Source organism: Nicotiana attenuata, unplaced genomic scaffold (assembly GCF_001879085.1).
Source record: "Nicotiana attenuata strain UT unplaced genomic scaffold, NIATTr2, whole genome shotgun sequence".
Taxonomy (NCBI): Eukaryota; Viridiplantae; Streptophyta; class Magnoliopsida; order Solanales; family Solanaceae; genus Nicotiana; species Nicotiana attenuata.
Window position 1 is genome coordinate 166,638 of NW_017671689.1, and position 17,411 is coordinate 184,048.

General features: G+C 37.4%; 1 protein-coding gene across 2 annotated transcripts; it reads right to left on the reverse strand.

Moving 5' to 3' along the window:
• Positions 1-12,200: 12,200 nt before the first annotated feature.
• Positions 12,201-16,488, reverse strand: LOC109209695 (zinc finger CCCH domain-containing protein 30-like). Of its 2 annotated transcripts, none has more exons than XM_019373010.1 (2): positions 16,223-16,488; positions 12,201-14,961 (listed from the first exon to the last, which is right to left on the reverse strand). In XM_019373010.1, the coding sequence occupies exon 2, from the start codon at positions 14,860-14,862 to the stop codon at positions 12,763-12,765; it is 2,100 nt and encodes a 699-aa protein (XP_019228555.1). In that variant the 5' UTR covers positions 14,863-14,961; positions 16,223-16,488; the 3' UTR covers positions 12,201-12,762. The 2 variants fall into 2 exon arrangements, with proteins under 2 accessions (XP_019228555.1, XP_019228556.1); XM_019373011.1 differs by lacking the exon at positions 16,223-16,488 and adding an exon at positions 15,464-16,194.
• Between the last annotated feature and the right edge of the window lie 923 nt (positions 16,489-17,411).

Consider the following 17,411-nt stretch of genomic DNA (forward strand, 5'->3'; position numbering starts at 1 on the left):
CTGAGCAGGTGGAGTGACAACTGGTGCGGTAATCACGGCCTGAGAAGTTTAGTGACCCTAAGCAATACGTGGAGCCTGGTAGTTTGTAGAGGTGCACCCCTCCTGAGTATGGGGAAGTCCCTCACCATATGACGAGTATCACCACACTCAAAACAAACTCTCGGAGGACGTGGCTGCTGAAACTGGCTCGAGCCTGATCAACTGGACTGACCGCTGAAAGCACCCCGTGCAGGAGGTGCACTAGACAGTGGCGGTGCATAATGGGCAACCTAAGACCTGGAGTAGCCGGAATACCACTGGAAGCTGGAAGTGCTGAATGAACTGGACGGCTCACATAGCCTCTACCATGACGGGATGCAACTGGGGCACGGGCACCACTATATATGCCAAAATCTTGAGGCCTCTTGGACTCCCTGTCCTCTCTTTCCCGGCCCCGCATACCCTCCAATCTCTGAGCCATCTCTATCACCTGCTGGTATGGGGAATCAGTCTCCATCTCTTGAGCCATGTTGAACCTAATATCATAGTTGATCCCCTCGATAAATCGACAGACTCGCTCTCTGACTGTGGAAACTAAGTCAAGGGCATGTCTGGACAACTCACTGAACCTGACAACATACTCTAATACAACCATAGCACCCTGACGCAACTGCTCAAACTCTGTGCGCCATGCATCTCGAAGGCTCTAGGGAACAAACTCTCTCAGGAACTTCTCTAAAAATTGAGCCCAGGTGAGTGAAGCTGCCTCGATGGGGCTACCCTCCTCATAAGCCCGCCATCACTGGTATGCTGGTCCCGATAGCTGGAAAGTAGTGAAAGCCATCCCGCTAGTCTCCACTTACCCATGGTACTGTGAATAAAGTGGAACTTCTCCAGAAAGCCCTATACATCCTCTGTAGCTAGGCCGCTGAAAGTAGGAGGATGGTACTTCTTGTACTTCTCGAGCCTGAGCTCCTCCTCCTTAGATGTTGCTGCCCTAACCTTGGGCTGAACTGGGACAACCGACTGCAATGGTATGACCTCTAGGACCTGGTCAACATGGACCCGCTGCTCTGGGATATGGGCTGCGGGAGTCTGTGCTCATTCCCCAGTTTGAAATGTGGCCGGTGCAAGTGGGATCAACCCTGCCTGAGCTAGAGTACCAAACATGCTCAAGAACTGGGCGACAGTCTCTTGAAGTGCAGGGGTAGTAACATGCACATGAGGTGCTTGCTCCCCAACTAGAGCTACTGGTGGCTCCTCTGTAGCAGCTCGAGCAGGTGCTCTGGCTGTACCATGTGCCATCCTCGGCCTCTGCCCCGGCCTCTCGCGGCTCTACCAGGGGGCGCGGGTGTCTGATCGTCAGATCCAGCGGTGTGTGTCCTCACCATCTGTGAGAGAATAGAAAGATAAGATTTAGAATTTCGAAGTCAACAAATTCTCACGATAATAAATCAAAGACGTGAAGATATTCCTAACAGTTACATAGCCTCTCGAAGATAAGTACAGACGTCGTTGTACTGATGCGCGAGACTTTGCTAAACCTGCTTGTGACTCGTAACACCTATGAACCTAGAGCTCTGATACCAAGTTGTCACAACCCCAATTTCCCTCCGTAGGATGTCGTGATGGAACCTAGTCTCTAAGACTATGTAAGCCTAACATACATGCAGAAAATAACCGGGATAATGATAAACTGTCAAATAACTCAACAACTATCATAAAAGAAACTTCGCAACTCAACAGAAACAAACTCCCCAAAATCCAGTGATAACAAGTCAAAAGCTCTACAAGAAAGTACTGAACATCCCTATACAACACTGTCTATAAAAGGAAAAGAAAATGAAATAGACTAGAAGAGGGTTACACCGAGGCCTGCGGACGCCGACAGGTATACCTTGAAGTCTCCAAATCTAAACTCAACTCACTGGTGCCTGGGCTGGTAAAAGGTACCTGGATCTACACAAAAAGATGTGCAGAAGCGTAGCATGAGTACACCATAACGGTACTCAGTAAGTGCCAAGCCTTCTAACCTCGGTAGAGTAGTGACGAGGTCAGGTCAAGGTAAGAAACTGAACATGTATATAACAATGTAATAATGATAACAATGGAAAGTGAATCAATGAAAAAATATACCAAGAATAACTACACTGAGCTAAGGCAAATAATGCATCACGAAAGAAAACAAGGAATGATATGCCAAGGAAACAAAGCAACCAAAACACAAGTGAAGTAATAGAAAAGTATCAACAAGAATCACTAACGAGGTACTGTCTCGTAGTCTCAAATCACAAAATAAATCGCAATCTTTCCTTATATCACCACGTGAGCCTTGCATTTAGTTTTGAAAATTATTTTTTTCAAAATAACTTCCCGCGTTGTAGCCCACCTTATCACACCGCGTGGCTTCAAGTAGTTCCACTACTAGCAAAATGCGTATCAGGCCCACCTTATCTCACTGCATGCCGTTCAACCTCAATCCTTATACCACTGCATGCGTATCAATATCACAACGTATCACAAATCACCTCAAGTGCCCAATATCACAACTTGCCAACGAAGTCAACAATAATAGTGTTTCCACAACAAATAGCCCATGGTTCAACCACAATATGCATACAAGTCTCAACAATAACAACCAAAAGTGAATAACTCAACAAGAATGGTATTTCGCATATTACAACCTTGCCTCAATGTGAATCACGGCCTTTATAACTCAATACCAATTTCAACAACAAGATGTTCCAAGAAATAACAACTTCAAGTAAGGAATTCAACGATTAAATAATGAATAACGAATAGAGAAAACAATAACTCCAACTAAACATGTAAAGACAATTAACAAGTAAGAGATAAGACAAGTAAAGCATGTGAAGATAGACTAATGAAGATGAATATAACATATTATGGTAACTCAGTTAAGGCATGAAAGGAATCTACATAGCTAAAATTGGTCAATTACCATATTTAACCCGTGTACACACTCGTCACCTTGCGTACACGGCTTCCACATATCACAATTAACACAAAACAACACCAATACTAAGGGGTAATTCCCCCGCACAAAATTAGGCAAGACACTTGCCTCAAAACACGCTAACTCAATCCACTAGTAAGCCCTTCCCTCGATTATCCAACTCCGAACGGCTCGAATCTAGCCAAAACAACTTCATACCATAAATATAAAATATAGAAAGCTATTCCAAACAATAAAGTTGCAATCTTCAAAAGAGAAATAAAAAGTCAACTCAAAAAGTCAATCCCAATCCCAGCATCTCGGAACCCGACCAAAATTATATAATTCGAACACCCACTTGATAGCGAGTCCAACCATACAAGAATTTCTCAATTCCGACTTCAAATCGCCTTTCAAATCCCCAAAATTTAGTCAAGCAGTTTTCACAATTTTCCCCAAAATTAAAACTCAAATCACTTATTAAATGATAAAAATAACAATGGATTCATGTAATATAGTCAAATCCGGGTTAGAATCACTTACCCTGATGATTTCCTTGAAAAAGCCCCTCGAAAAATTGCCACAAACTGAGTTCTCTATGTCCAAAAGATCAAAATGAAAATAAGCCCTCGAAGCCCTCTTTTTCTGCCCAGCGATTCCGCCTCTACGGGCTCTCAGTCGCACCTGCAATGCCGCGCCTGCAAAAATCCATAGCAGGTGCGGTTTCAGCTAAAGTCACGAGTTTCCACTTCTGTGGACCAAAATATTTCACATGCGCTCGCGCACCTGCGGAGTGTCCTCCGCTTCTGCGACCCCAGGGCTGGCTAGCCCATTCCGCTTCTGCGATGCATTCCTCGCACCACCGAGTCCGCTTCTGCGGATCAACGACTGCACATGCTGTCACAGCTGACTAAGTCCAATCTCGCTTCTGCGGCACGAGAGCCGCTTTTGCGGTGCCGCACCTGCGGCCCAAACAGCGCAGGTGCAATTGCACCAGACACAACAGAGGTTCACCAATCCATCAAGTCCAAAATTGTTTCGGATTCAATCCGAATCACACCGGGGACCCCCCGGACCCTATCCGAATATACCAACAAGTTCCAAAACATATATCGGACCTACTCGAGGCCGAAAATCACATAAAATAACATCGATTCTACGAATCGCAACCCAATTCAAGCCTATTGAATGAACATCCAACTTCCAAAACTAGCGCCGAATCACACCAAAACAACTCCGATTGACCTCAAATTTTGCACACAAGTCATAAATGATATAACGGACCTATTCCAACTTCTGAAATCGAAATCCGACCCCTTTATCAATAAAGTCAACTCCCGGTCAAACTTCTCAACCTTCCAAACCTTCAACTTTCTAACTTTCGCCAATTCAAGCCGAAACGACCTACAGACTTCCAACATCCGAACACGCTCCTAAGTTCAAAATCGCCATACGGAGCTGTTGGAACCGTCAAAACTCTATTCCGGAGTTGTCTACATAAAAGTCAAACTACGGTCAACTCTTTCTACTTAAGCCTCCAACTTAGGGACTATGTGTCTCATTTCACTCCGAAACTCACTCGAAACCAAAACCAAACACCCCGGTAAGTCACATAACCACACTACAACATAGAGGAGGCAATAAATAGGTGATCGAAGCTAAAATACTCAAAACGACCGGTCAGGCCGTTACAATCTTTTAACTGATTGACCCCAAATATTTAAGGGTCCTAAGAAGAAATCAAAGAAATATAGAATAATATGTACAAACCATTGGAACCAATCAACCAGAAACTTATGAAAGAAATTATGAACTCGTCAAAGAAGTGCTTATCTACTATATTTCCTTTAAGAAATTTCAAAAAGTTATGCTCTAATTTTGCCCACAAATTACAAGTTTCATTTATCAGGATTTCCTAATGATAAGATTTCTCTTTAATTTTTGTCCAGTGTGTGGACAACAAACAAAAGTTAGATCCTCTCTACATCCTACCAGTGTAGAAGAAGCTCCAGTTTGTAATCTATATGGACCTGATTTAATTCCATTTTCTTTTTGCAAGAAGAAAGTGGAGAATAATCGCAAATCTTATATTTTCCTTTGTTTATACTATTTTGTGGCATTCCCTTTCACTTGTGATATAAAGTATGAAAACCGATAGTTTATTTTAATAGGAAAATGAAAATAGAAAACCAAATATAGACACAACATTAGTATAGTTCATAAAATTTTGTTTGATTTTAAAAAACATTCTCAAAGAAATTTTCATCTAACAATACAAGATCATTTCGTTGTTGTTGTTGTTGTAAATGAAGTATATTGCACGATTTTGTATTGAATATTTATATAAGTTTAAACCCTGAAATTTGTGAAAATTATATAACATCGTATAATTAGTATAATTTTGTCAATTATTAAAGATGTTTCAAAATAGTCAGAGACATATAAATTGAGATTATATGTTCTTTTCAGTATCTTTTTCCGATCTAACAATCCGGTATTTGAGCACCAAAAAGACCCACTAAGGGCTGGTGGAACTTTCTCTACCAAAAAGATCTCTAACGTTTGAAAGACATTTGGTTAAGAGGGGAGGACTTGTTATAATTGTACGACATGTCATAGGCTAAGCTCATAACATGTACTGTACGATTAGGCTCAATAAACTTTAAAAATTTGTCCCTTGGGTTGTGTTATCATCGGGTCCAAAAGCGCGCATACCATGTAAACATGTGTTACGCTTTATAAAAAATCTTCACTTTCTTCTTTCATTCTGATGTGAGATTCATCTTCAGAATCTTGCCGACCTAGAAGCCTGTCAGTCTTGTTTAACCTGACCTTGGGTTGTGTTATCATCGGGTCCAAAAGCGCGCATACCATGTGAACATGTGTTACGCTTTATAAAAAATCTTCACTTTCTTCTCTCATTCTGATGTGAGATTCGCCTTCAGAAGCTTGTCGGCCTAGAAGCCTGTCAGTCTTGTTTGACGTGACCTTGTCTGCCCCTCCCCTCCCCCCGTCATGGGCGTTATATTCACCCCCTCGTCCATCCCCTTAGGGACTCAGCATCCTTGCTGAGGCTTACCCCATCACCATACTGAGGGAGCGTGAGGCTCTTATAACATATTTATCAGCCCAAGCCATGGTACTATTGTCTGCTTTGGCCCAACAAACCTTACAGATTTGTCCATGGAATTACGCCATCATCAAGCCCAAAAGTACGTGTATCATATGAACAGAATTTTTAGTTTTCTTAACTAATTTTGAAACTTATTTACCCTTACAATTGAGCTTTCAATTAAATTACAAGTTTATATACAAATTACCAATCATATACATATTAGTTATAAATGAGTATCCCTTAATTATAAGTAATTAAATAAGGTAATAATTGATATCGTTCTTCTGATCTCTTTGCTGCTTTCTCTCTACGTCTCTCTCTCTTTCTCTCTCTCTCTCCCTCCGTCTTTCTACGTCTGTGTGTGTTCTTTTCAGTTTTCCCTGCCCTATTTTTCTTCCTTCAATCTTCTCTGCTTTTTCCTCTTTTCTCATGTCTATCTCTTGCCTTCTTCAAGGAATTCAACAATGGAATTCAATCATTTAACTATGGAGTTTTAACTTAGCTTTTTCCTTTCCTGCTGCACAGTTGTTGTTCGAATTGAAATTATCATTCACAAAATTTGAGGGTGACTTTCCACCGTTGGCAGTCATTAAAAAGTTTAAAGCATTGAATTTGATTTCAGGTTAATAATATTTGTTTGGGTTGAGTGTTGTTGCAAAAGATTGAAAATATCCTTTAGAGTTTATATCTCAAATTTTAAGATGTTTGGTGAAGATTAGAGTTGATTTTGGAAGGATTTTTAGATTGAAAGTTTGAAGAGCAAGAAGAACACATGACATATAAAATATATACAAATTTGTATTAAAGTTTATTATAGTTGTATCAAATTTATATGAAAATCTTATTTAAATTATATTGTGTTGTAGTTGTATTTTCTTTTGTATGAAAGTTATAAATATGTTGTAAATAAGTTGTATATTGTATAAATAATTATATGAAATTTGTATCTAAGTTATTAATACTCTCTTTTACATAAAGTTGTATATATGTATCAAACTTTTATTATAATTATATTATAATTGTGTGAAACTTGTATGAAAATTGTATTTCATTTGTATTCTATTGTAGTTATATATTTTTTTGCATGAGTGTTGTAAATAAATTGTATAATGTATTAATAGTTGTATGAAATTTATATTTAAGTTGTTTGTTATTATAGATTATTAAATTTGTATAATTTATGACAGTTGTATTGTCAACTCACTCCTAGTGGTGATGAGGGCGAGTGAAGTTTTTTTTCCAATGAGAGTGAAGATAGTAAGATAGTAAAAAAAACCTTCAGATCTGGTCGTAAAAATGCTCCGAGAACTCTGAATTTGGTCAGAAAATTACTCTGGCGACCTTTCTTTTGTTTATTTGATCACCTTTTGCGAATCTGGAATGAAAAATATAGCGAAAGGAAAAATAAAAAAGGATGTAATTAAATTCCTTAATATAAGGCGTTAATTGCTTAATTAAGGGCACTTAACTGAGTCTCTTAATGGAATATAAATTATAAAGAATATGTAGTTACCTTTAGTAAATAACAAACTTTAGAGAATTCGAGTAATTAAGTTTTAAATGTAGTATATATATGAAAAGGTTCTCATTTGAACTTGTGGTATGTCTTATAAAACTCTACCACTTTTCTCTCTCGCTCCGATATAAATTTTGCCTAAGGTGATATGTGCACCCTTTTTTCAAAACTTGCCGACCAAGAAGTCTGTCGGTCCAGCTTGACCATCGGCCCACCCTCCGTCCGAAGCACCACACCACATTCATTGGTAGTTTTTTTTTTTTTCGGATTATAGTTATTACATATTGAAAAATATACCATATAAGGCTTATCAGCTTTTTCCAGGATAAAAAGTTTTTAGAAAAGTATGGAGGTTTAAGGTTATGTCGAACAACTTTTCTAAACAAACAAGTTCTCATTCAATATATTAAATTAACTTTCTTGAATGGACTTTTGCCCACATCGTGTTACATAATTCGCAGATTTGTGGTGCCATTTGGTTAAATTGTAGATCAATGGGATAACTTCTCCGAACAGGAGAATATTTGGGGGAGGGGGGGGGGGGGGAGAGGAGATACCCTCTATAAGGAAAAGGATAACATCCCATGGAATACAATCCTTCAATTTGCCTTCCTTTTTATTCTTTTGTTTTTCTCTTGTCTCCAAGATTTAACCTTTTTTAGAAAAAAGAAATTATATTTTTCTTTTCAAATTCACCCTTACTACTCCATTAGGATAATGTTGTTTAAACAAAACGTTTAAAATAGAGACAAAATTGTATAAACAAATAATTTTATGAGTACAACAACAATAACAAAAAATTCAACGAAATTTTACAAGTAGGGTCTGAGGAGGGTACTGTATATGTACACATTACTCTTACCCTGGGAAGGCAAAGAAATTGTTTCGTTAGACCTTCTACTCAAGAAAAAAAAATCAAGCAATAACAGATAATCTTAAGAGTAAGACTATTAAATATTCTTTTAAGAGTTATGCAAAACTTTAAACGACAGATACAATTGATCGAAAGTAGTAGGGGCATTTGCATCTATACCCGCTTTTTGGGTCACGTTTTAACTTGTGCCCGTTTTACAAAAAAAATTGCAAGCGTACCCACTTTTTCGCGTAACTTCAGCATACGGGGCTGAAGTAGCAAAGGCAATCACGCAAAACTTCAGCATTCTAGTAGACGGGCCTGAAGTAGCAAGTGTGCTGAACCAAGTGTGTTGAAGTTTTTGTAATTGCTGAACTTAAGCATAGTAGCTGAAGTTTTGTTCTCTATTTGGTGAAGTTTTTGTTTGTAATTGCTGAACTTAAGCATAGTAGCTGAAGTTTTGTTCTCTATTTGGTGAAGTTTTTGTTTGTAATTGCTGAACTTAAGCATAGTAGCTGAAGTTTTGTTCTCTATTTGCTGAAGTTTTTGTTTGTAATTGCTTAACTTAAAATAGCTGAAGTTTTTTTTGTCCTGGATTCATTAGTTTGGTCATTAAGCTTTTTCAAAAACTTCAGCAGAAGATGCTGAAGTTATTTAGTTCATTTATAAAAACTTCAGCACTAAATAAGCTGAAGTTTTTTTGTCCTGGATAAGCTTTTTCAAAAACTTCAGCAGAAGATGCTGAGGTTATTTAATTCATTTGTAAAAAGTTCAGCACTAAATAAGCTGAAGTTTTTTTTGTCCTGGATTCATTAGTTTTGTTATAATCAGACTACTATAAAATAATCAGATTGCCAACAATATCTAAATCATAAAATTTTGGAAACAAATAAACGTGAAAAGAACAGAATTATCATGAAAAGAATCACTAAGTGTGACCTTAAACTTCCCGTACGTGGAAATATTCACAAATTATCGTCTACTAACTTACGTAATTATTTATAATTTGTTTTCAAATAATCTGATAAACATACTTATGGCAATCATCCCATAACTGAAGTTTCATAGCAGCACCAACAGCAGCAGAAGAAAGAAGAAGAAGAAGAAGAAGAAGAAGAAGAAGAAGAAGAAGGAGGAGGAGGAGGAGGAGGAGGAGGAGGAGGAGGAGGAGAAAGGGGGCTGAAGTTGTTTAAAAAGTGGGTACAAGTTAAAACTTTTTTAAAAAATGGGTATAGGTTAAATGGGGGCGACCAAATAAAGCGCCCCGTGTAATTTTTACAAAGTAGTAAGGCTAAGAAATGGCTGTCTGAGTAAGAGTTGAACCTCAAACAATATGGTAAAAATTGCATGGGGCGCTCTATATGGTCGCCCCCTTTTAACTTATACCCGTTTTGTTTTTCCGTTTGCATCTGTACCCATTTTTTTGTTAAAAGCGTTTTAAAAAGACGATTTTACCCTTCTTTAATAAAAGACTATTGACAAACTACAAGACAAAAACTTGATCATGTTTAGGCTGAAGTTTTAGCAAATGAACTAAAAAACTTCAGCTTGTTTAGACTGAAGTTTCGGATAAAACTCAGGACAAAACTGTAGACTGCGTTACAAAACTTCAGCATGTTTTGGTATGAAGTTTTAGCAAATGAACTAAATAACTTTAGCATGCATTAGCAAAAATTCTTTAGAAAATTACATACTGCAAGACAAAAACTTAAGCATGTTTAGTCTGAAGTTTTAACAAATGAACTAAAACTTATGCATGTTTAGTATGAAGTTTTGGCAAATGACTAAATAACTTCAGCATGTTTAAACTGAAGTTTGGGATAAAACTCATGACAAAACTGTAGACTGCAGGATATATAACTTCAGCATGCATTAGCATGAAGTTTTAACTTCAATGTGAAACAACTTCATGCTATATTAGCATGAAGTTTTAGTTTCAACATGAAACAACTTCGTGTTGCATTAGCATGAAGTTTTAGCTTCAACGTGAAACAACTTCATGCAAGTGTGATTCTGAAGATAAATCTGGATAAGTTTCTAATTTTTTGATAAAGCTGCTGAGAGGAGAGGAGGAAGTCTTTTTTCACGAATGAGGTTGCAGATCACGCGATTAATGCGTGATGCAGGTTTTATATCTTTTGTCAGGGGTGTAATTGTCATATTATTACGGATTTTTTGTCAGCTGGATACCAAATCAATAATTTTTTAAAAATAGTGTACAGGTTAAAAGGTGGCGCAAATATAGGGTAGCGCTGCAAATCCTAACAATATGCATTACTTGTCTACTAAGCATTATTCTCCAATAAAGAGTTGGAAAAAATGAAAAAAAAAAAAATTAACCTCAGAAAATACTCATACAGTAGTGGGGTCCATCCTTCTGAATGACATGAATAGCTATATAATCAACTTTTCGAACCCCTCACCCCCAACCCCCACCAAAAAACAAAAAGAGTTCCTAGTTTAAGAGAGTTTAATGCTTATCAATGACTTCACAATTTTATTTATAATAAAGTCCACATGCAAATAAAAAGTTCCACAGCATCTAATGAAACATCAGTATTTATAACCAAGAAGCTCCACTATCATCATTATCTCTTAGAATATAAGGATTCATTATTCCCAAAGCATTAAAAAAATTACCAAAAGCATCCAATCCCAAGAAGCTTTAGTAGAATTCCAAATCAATAAAAGCCATTCTCCCATCCCCTCCTTCATGTCCACATCCCCCCACAAACCCTAAATCCAACTTTTGGGATTTGAAATCCTCCACAAACTCATGCCAAGTATGAATTCACCACTATCCAAAACAATTAGTATATCTTTTACTTGTCACTTTTAGCATATCAAGAGAAGACACTTTTTTTTGTTATACCCACAATATTAATTACTCATTTTAAATCATTTTTTAAATCCATTAAAAATATGCATCAATTAATATGGATATCATAATAAATTATGCGCTTCATTTATTATTTCTTAAGGGGTATACAAAGTCCATACTGAACAAGTGAAAGTGAACAAAGGGAGTATCTTTTTTTAATAATGTTAGTGTTTTGAGTAATCTTGCGCGGATCTCAACTGTATCATAGATATCTGCTAAACTTACGAACACATGCACAAGATAACTCTACCCACTAAAGTTAATGTAAATGAGAAAAGATCATCTAATATTTTGTCTCTATTAAAATTTGAACCCTGTCTCCAAGATTGTACCCGCTGTATTGACTACTAGACCATACCAAAGTGCTATCCAAGACAACTGGTATATATTTATATCATGTTGTTGGAAACACAAAGAATGATAAGGTATATTTTAAGGATAGAATAAAATCAGATGAAGGGATATGGATTCTAATTCCAATTACTTTGAACTTCATGTTACATCACATTGTTATTCTTATCTACCTTTCTAAACTATTTTTTAGGATTTCTAGAACATGACTACACCGTTAAAAAAATGAGAAAAAAGGATAAAGTGAGAACCGATTCATGTTCCTTTGGATAAATAATTCGGGATTCAACCAAGTACATCATTCAACCTTTTTGGAGCATGAAGGGCAACAGATAATATTAGATCAATTTTACGAAATATCTACATAAAATACCTAATTTGGCGGAAAGACTATGGGGTCACATGGACCGTAAAAACGGCCTAAATCCACCACTACATCAATGTTAAGAAGAAAGGTTATTTTGCAGCAGAATGATATCTTTACTTACCTTTCTATATCTGTTTCTTCTCCTTAATTAAACCAAGGGTGGTTCCAAAATTCAGAAAATATAAAGAAACTTGAAAATGAAATTAAATTCATATCAATGCTGAATTGCCACAAAGGCTGACAATTCCTTTTCAGTACAATGAAATATCAGTCTAATGAAATAAAGGTAATAACTTTTTTGACTAAGATACTACACAATAATATTGAAGAAACATCACCTGCATTGGGTCCCATTTCTCAATAACTCATTCTTCTACTACCTGTTATAAATAATAAAGAAAAATTAATATTTTCAGAATTTTGGAGCTCCTTTGCTGGCTTCTTCTCGGCTTACAGTTGACCTGCTCAGAAGCCAGCATGAAGAAACCATAAGAATGTAGACAGGTTACTAAAAGGGCATCTCGCCAGGGAAGGGCCGCACTCCAAGAGGGTGTGATGTAGCCAGCCTACCCTAATATAAGGGTTAGTGGCTGCTTCCACGGCTCGAACCCGTGACCTATAGATCACATGGAGACAACTTTACCGTTGCTCCAAGGCTCCCCTTCAATGTAAAAAGGTTACTCTTTACCAAAATCTTATGTTATGAAAACGCCAAGGCTCGGCAAAATGAAAATGAGGATATTTTTACTGAGCCATTAGCTTATCAAGCTTCATTTGCTCCATCCATGCATTCAATTGATCGAATTGTTCAATCTGGGAATTCGAAGTAGAATCTTCAGCGAGATCTGCAGTAGAGCCTGCGAGACCTAAGACACGAGATGCAGCTTTGTCTTTCAACTCCTGTGGTGATTCTTTGACAAGAGATTGAACCCACGAGAGATCAGGCTCTTCTCCATTGTTAGCAAGCTCAAATGACGATGATCTCTTTAGCCTACCAAACTCCTCAGTAGTGACAGCCCAATCTGCATTTCCGGTAGAGGAACCCCACTTCGACCAAGTATCTACTGGAGAGCCAATAACAGCAGAAGCATTGGAGCCAAGATCGCGAGAGCTAAGACTCCTGAATTGCTGCTGCTTCTCACGTTGAGAAAGCGTAGACACACGGGAACTCATAGGTGATATTGGCTCCATTCCTCGGGGTGACATCCTTCCCGGTGTTTGAACCCCGAAAGAAGCCTGCAACAGAGGATTATCAACATTTATTGGTGAAAATTTTGTATTAATGGGAGATAACATGCTCTGCTGCTGCTGCTGGAATTGATTGAGAACTGCAGACTTGTGAGTAGGGGAGAAAACTGCTTGAGCTAATGCCTGATCAGAATATCTAGGAGATGAGCTCTCTGCCGAAAATAAATCCTCAAGATTTGAAGGAGTTAGGGTCTTAGGATGAGCTAAACGGTTCAAAGAATTAGCATTCACACTGGACTGTGATAGGCAGGAGAATTCATTTATAAACTGCTGTTGTTGTTGCATATCAAAGTTAAAGTCTACAGCACGGATGTCTCTTGCATGTAGTGATGACCTCAAGCGACTGGACTGGAAATTGCTGCCAGGAAGATGCAATGCTGGAACATTTGGTTGAGGCCAACTCATGTTTGAGACGCCGTTAGCAGAGGGAGACATCGGAGGAGTGAAAGGTAATGGGGACATGACACGGACCGACGAAGGAGAACCTGGAATAAGGCCCATAGCTGCTGCAAAATCCATGGCATTGGCAGCAGAGGTGTTCGAGCGAGGTGAGGGAACAGCGGAACCAGTAGAGACATACAGGGGTCTGAGTTCTTCCTGCATGTGGGCAAAGAAGCAAACTCTTCTATTGCACTTTGTACCATCTTTGCAAAGTCGGGTTCTATACTGAGCAGGATGCAGCCAACACTCAAAAACCCCATGAGCATATTCGCACATGTCCCCTCGTTGGCAAGCTCCCTTGCGGAACTCAGGGCAAGGTACACAGCTGTAGTGATATTTTCTTGGATCCCTTCTTCGAGCATTTTCACCAGGATGGACAAATGGGCATTCAGTCCAATCATGAGAATATGCACGAGAGCAAGGTCTGATCTTAAACGAGAACATTCTGAATTCATCTGTAGAGTAGATGCTGTTTTTAATGTCAGGCAAGGAGGGGTCAATGGGGTACTCTTTCTTCTCAGATGTAGAAGATACAGGGAGGTCATCAGACTTTGCACTCTTTGGGGAAGAAGTCGAGTCTGAAGTAGAAGAAGGTGATCTATTTCCAGGGGAAGGCGAAAGTGGTGGGGAATTTGAGTTAGAAGTGGCTGTTGACAACCTCAGGCTACACTTCCCCGTTGTATCACTTTTAAGAAGGCTCTCCAGGGATGATTCTGTCGAGTGAAACTTTGGAGATACAACAATGACATCCCGAGGGCGATGGCCATTGGCATCTTCAGAGTTTGGATCAGCACCGGCTTCTAAAAGCATTTTGACAGCATCAACAGCGTTCGGAGACCCACCAGATGCAGCACAGTGAAGAGCAGTGCTCTTATCTCGGCCACATGATTGATTCAAATCAACTTCAGGTAAAGACAGAATCAGTTTCAGAACATCGATGCTGCCATATGTAGCAGCGACCAGCAAAGGAGTTCTATGCTCCAAAACCATTTGCCTTGAGCCCTTTTGGCGCCCATACCACAGTCCAACCTCATGAATACTGGATAGATCATGCTCCATCCATCTTTTAAATGCCTCTATGTCATTGTTGGCCGCTAGTTCAAGCAAGCTAACAAAAGAATCTTCAGTTTCAACAGTCAGATGATTTATGTTCATGGTAGTGATCCAACTAATACAAAAGCTGATGCTACAGTTGAATAAAAAATGCTTTTCAACAGCTGCAGTCGACAGCACATACTTTCATCTCGGGATCCACTGTTAAAAACAAAAAACCAAACGTTAGAATCAAAACATAATGTACCAAGCACAGTCTCGAATGATCAATCCAAAGCTAATGAGACAAAAGCCAGCCTTCTTCTAATGCAATTTAATAGGCAAACAAAATAAGAATCACGAGAACTACAATCTCTCAGGCAAGATAGAAAGTTAACTCTAGTGGCAGATTTGCAGATTTTAGCTATTGTATTTTTTGACAGATTTGAAAAACCACTATATAAATTACACCATACAAAGAATGCTACAGTCAAGACAAAGAAACTAATCACTAAGCTCTAACCAAAAACAAAATGGTAGAGATTCATAAACAACAATATATTTCCCATCAATTGTACACAGGAGGGAAAAGAAAAGATGCCTCTTTTGCTAGGTGAGGAAACACTAAATTAAAAGGGTTCATCCTATTTTCTGACTCTCAAGAACATAAAGAGAAGGCACATATCATAGAGACTAATGGCAACCAATAAATAATATTCTTTACCAAAATGGAAAAATAATAATTTGCTGTGACTATGCTTTCTTTGAGCCGAGAGTTTATCGAAACAACCTCTCTACTTTCACAAGGTAAGGTAAGGTCTGCGTACTCACTAGCCTCCCTAGACCCCGCATGTGGGATTATACTGGAGGGGTATGTTGTTGTTGTACCAAAATGGAAAAATAGAAAAAGGAAGGAGAAAGACTATGCCTTAGGCAACCTACTGTAAAATCCACATGCTACTTCTCTCAATTGCAAATATCATTCTCTGAAAAAGAAAAGGAGAAAATCTATTCAAGAATCAAAATTTTCCCTTTCCTTTTTCTTTTTGATCATTACTGAAGAGAACTCCCAAAACAAGATGCTTAAAACAAAACCAACTCCTTTTAAAAGCAAACAATTATACTTCAATAACAAAAAACTAAAAACAAAAAGACATTAATTACCAACAAGGAATTCTTCAGCAAGAAGCAAAGAAATAAAGTCAAAAAACAATAAAAATAAAAACTTTCCCCACTAAGTATTAAAGAAAAGGTCAAAAGAGGTCTACTAGTCTACACCAAAAATCATTTTCCAAAATCCAAAACAACCTCAATCTTCAACTATACATACATAAAACCCATTTTTTCTCATATCCAATATGAAAAACAAGAAGAAGAAAAAAGAACAGAAAAATAACAAAGCAAAAAAACTAACCATCCAAAGTAACAGATACTCCAAGTAATATTAAACACATGAGGGAAGTTAAAGTAAAGCATTTCTCACCAAATTTTCAGCTAATAATAACAAAGAATGAAGCTTTTGTCTTTGTATAAGTCCCCACCAACAACAGCAACAGCAGCAGCAGCAGAAAGAGAGATTGAAAATGGGAAAAAAAAAAAAAAAAAAACTTGATTTTTACAGGTCTAGAGAGAGAAAAGAGAGTGAAAAAACAAGAAAGTTATGATAACCTAAGAAGAGAGAGAGAGAGAGAGAGAGAGAGAGAGAGCTTCTTCTTCATTTTCTCATCTCCATTTCCTATGCTCTTTCTCTTTCTTTTCCTTCAACTGTTCAATACTGTCATTATTATTTTTATAATAATTAAAACAATAATAATAATAATATACTCTAAGAGTATAAAGCAGTAATCCTCCCTCCTCTCTTTCTCCTTTTTTAAAATTTTGGTTGAATTGAAGTCCTAATACTCGTAGCCTATAGAACCATCTTATATATAGTAAGCACACACATTCCTCATAGAGAATAAAATATTGTGCCATCAATTCTTTTATGAATATTTCAAAAATATTCTGGTCTTTCTATTATCTTGTTGGTATTATTATTTTTTTAATTTTTTTACTATTGTGTTTCTTTTTATATTCTGTTGTGATTGATGTTACATTGAGTCGAAGGTTAATCGAAAATAGTCTCTTTGCCTATCAAAGTAGGGATAAAGTTTCATATACATTACCTTTTTCAGACACCACTTGTGAAATTATACGGGATATGTCTTTGTTTCAAAAAGGGTGTGGGGGCAATTTTGTCTTTACGAGGTTTTTATGATATCAATTTTTATTATGAAAATTTTCAGAAAAGTAAGCGGCAATTTTGACTTTAAATCAGGTTCTTTAATTTGTTTTTCCCCCTTAATTTAGTGTCATTTCATTTTTGTTTCTTTTACATGATGCCAATTGCCACCTATTTAAAGAAGGGTATATTTTCAGAGGAATAAGAATCAATTTATTTTCCTTCCACTTTAGAGGGTTAAAGTTTTTTTTTGTCAAACTAATAACTAAATTAAAGTTTTACTGTTCTTGAATTTATAAATATTATTTTGCGATTGATTCCAATATCTTAAAATTGAAAAGAGAAGAAAATCAAGGACATAGATTGATCTCGGAGATCTTGTATATAATTCTATACTATTATGTAGTAGATTTTTATTCAACGTAAAAAAACGTAAAAGTTAATATTGAAT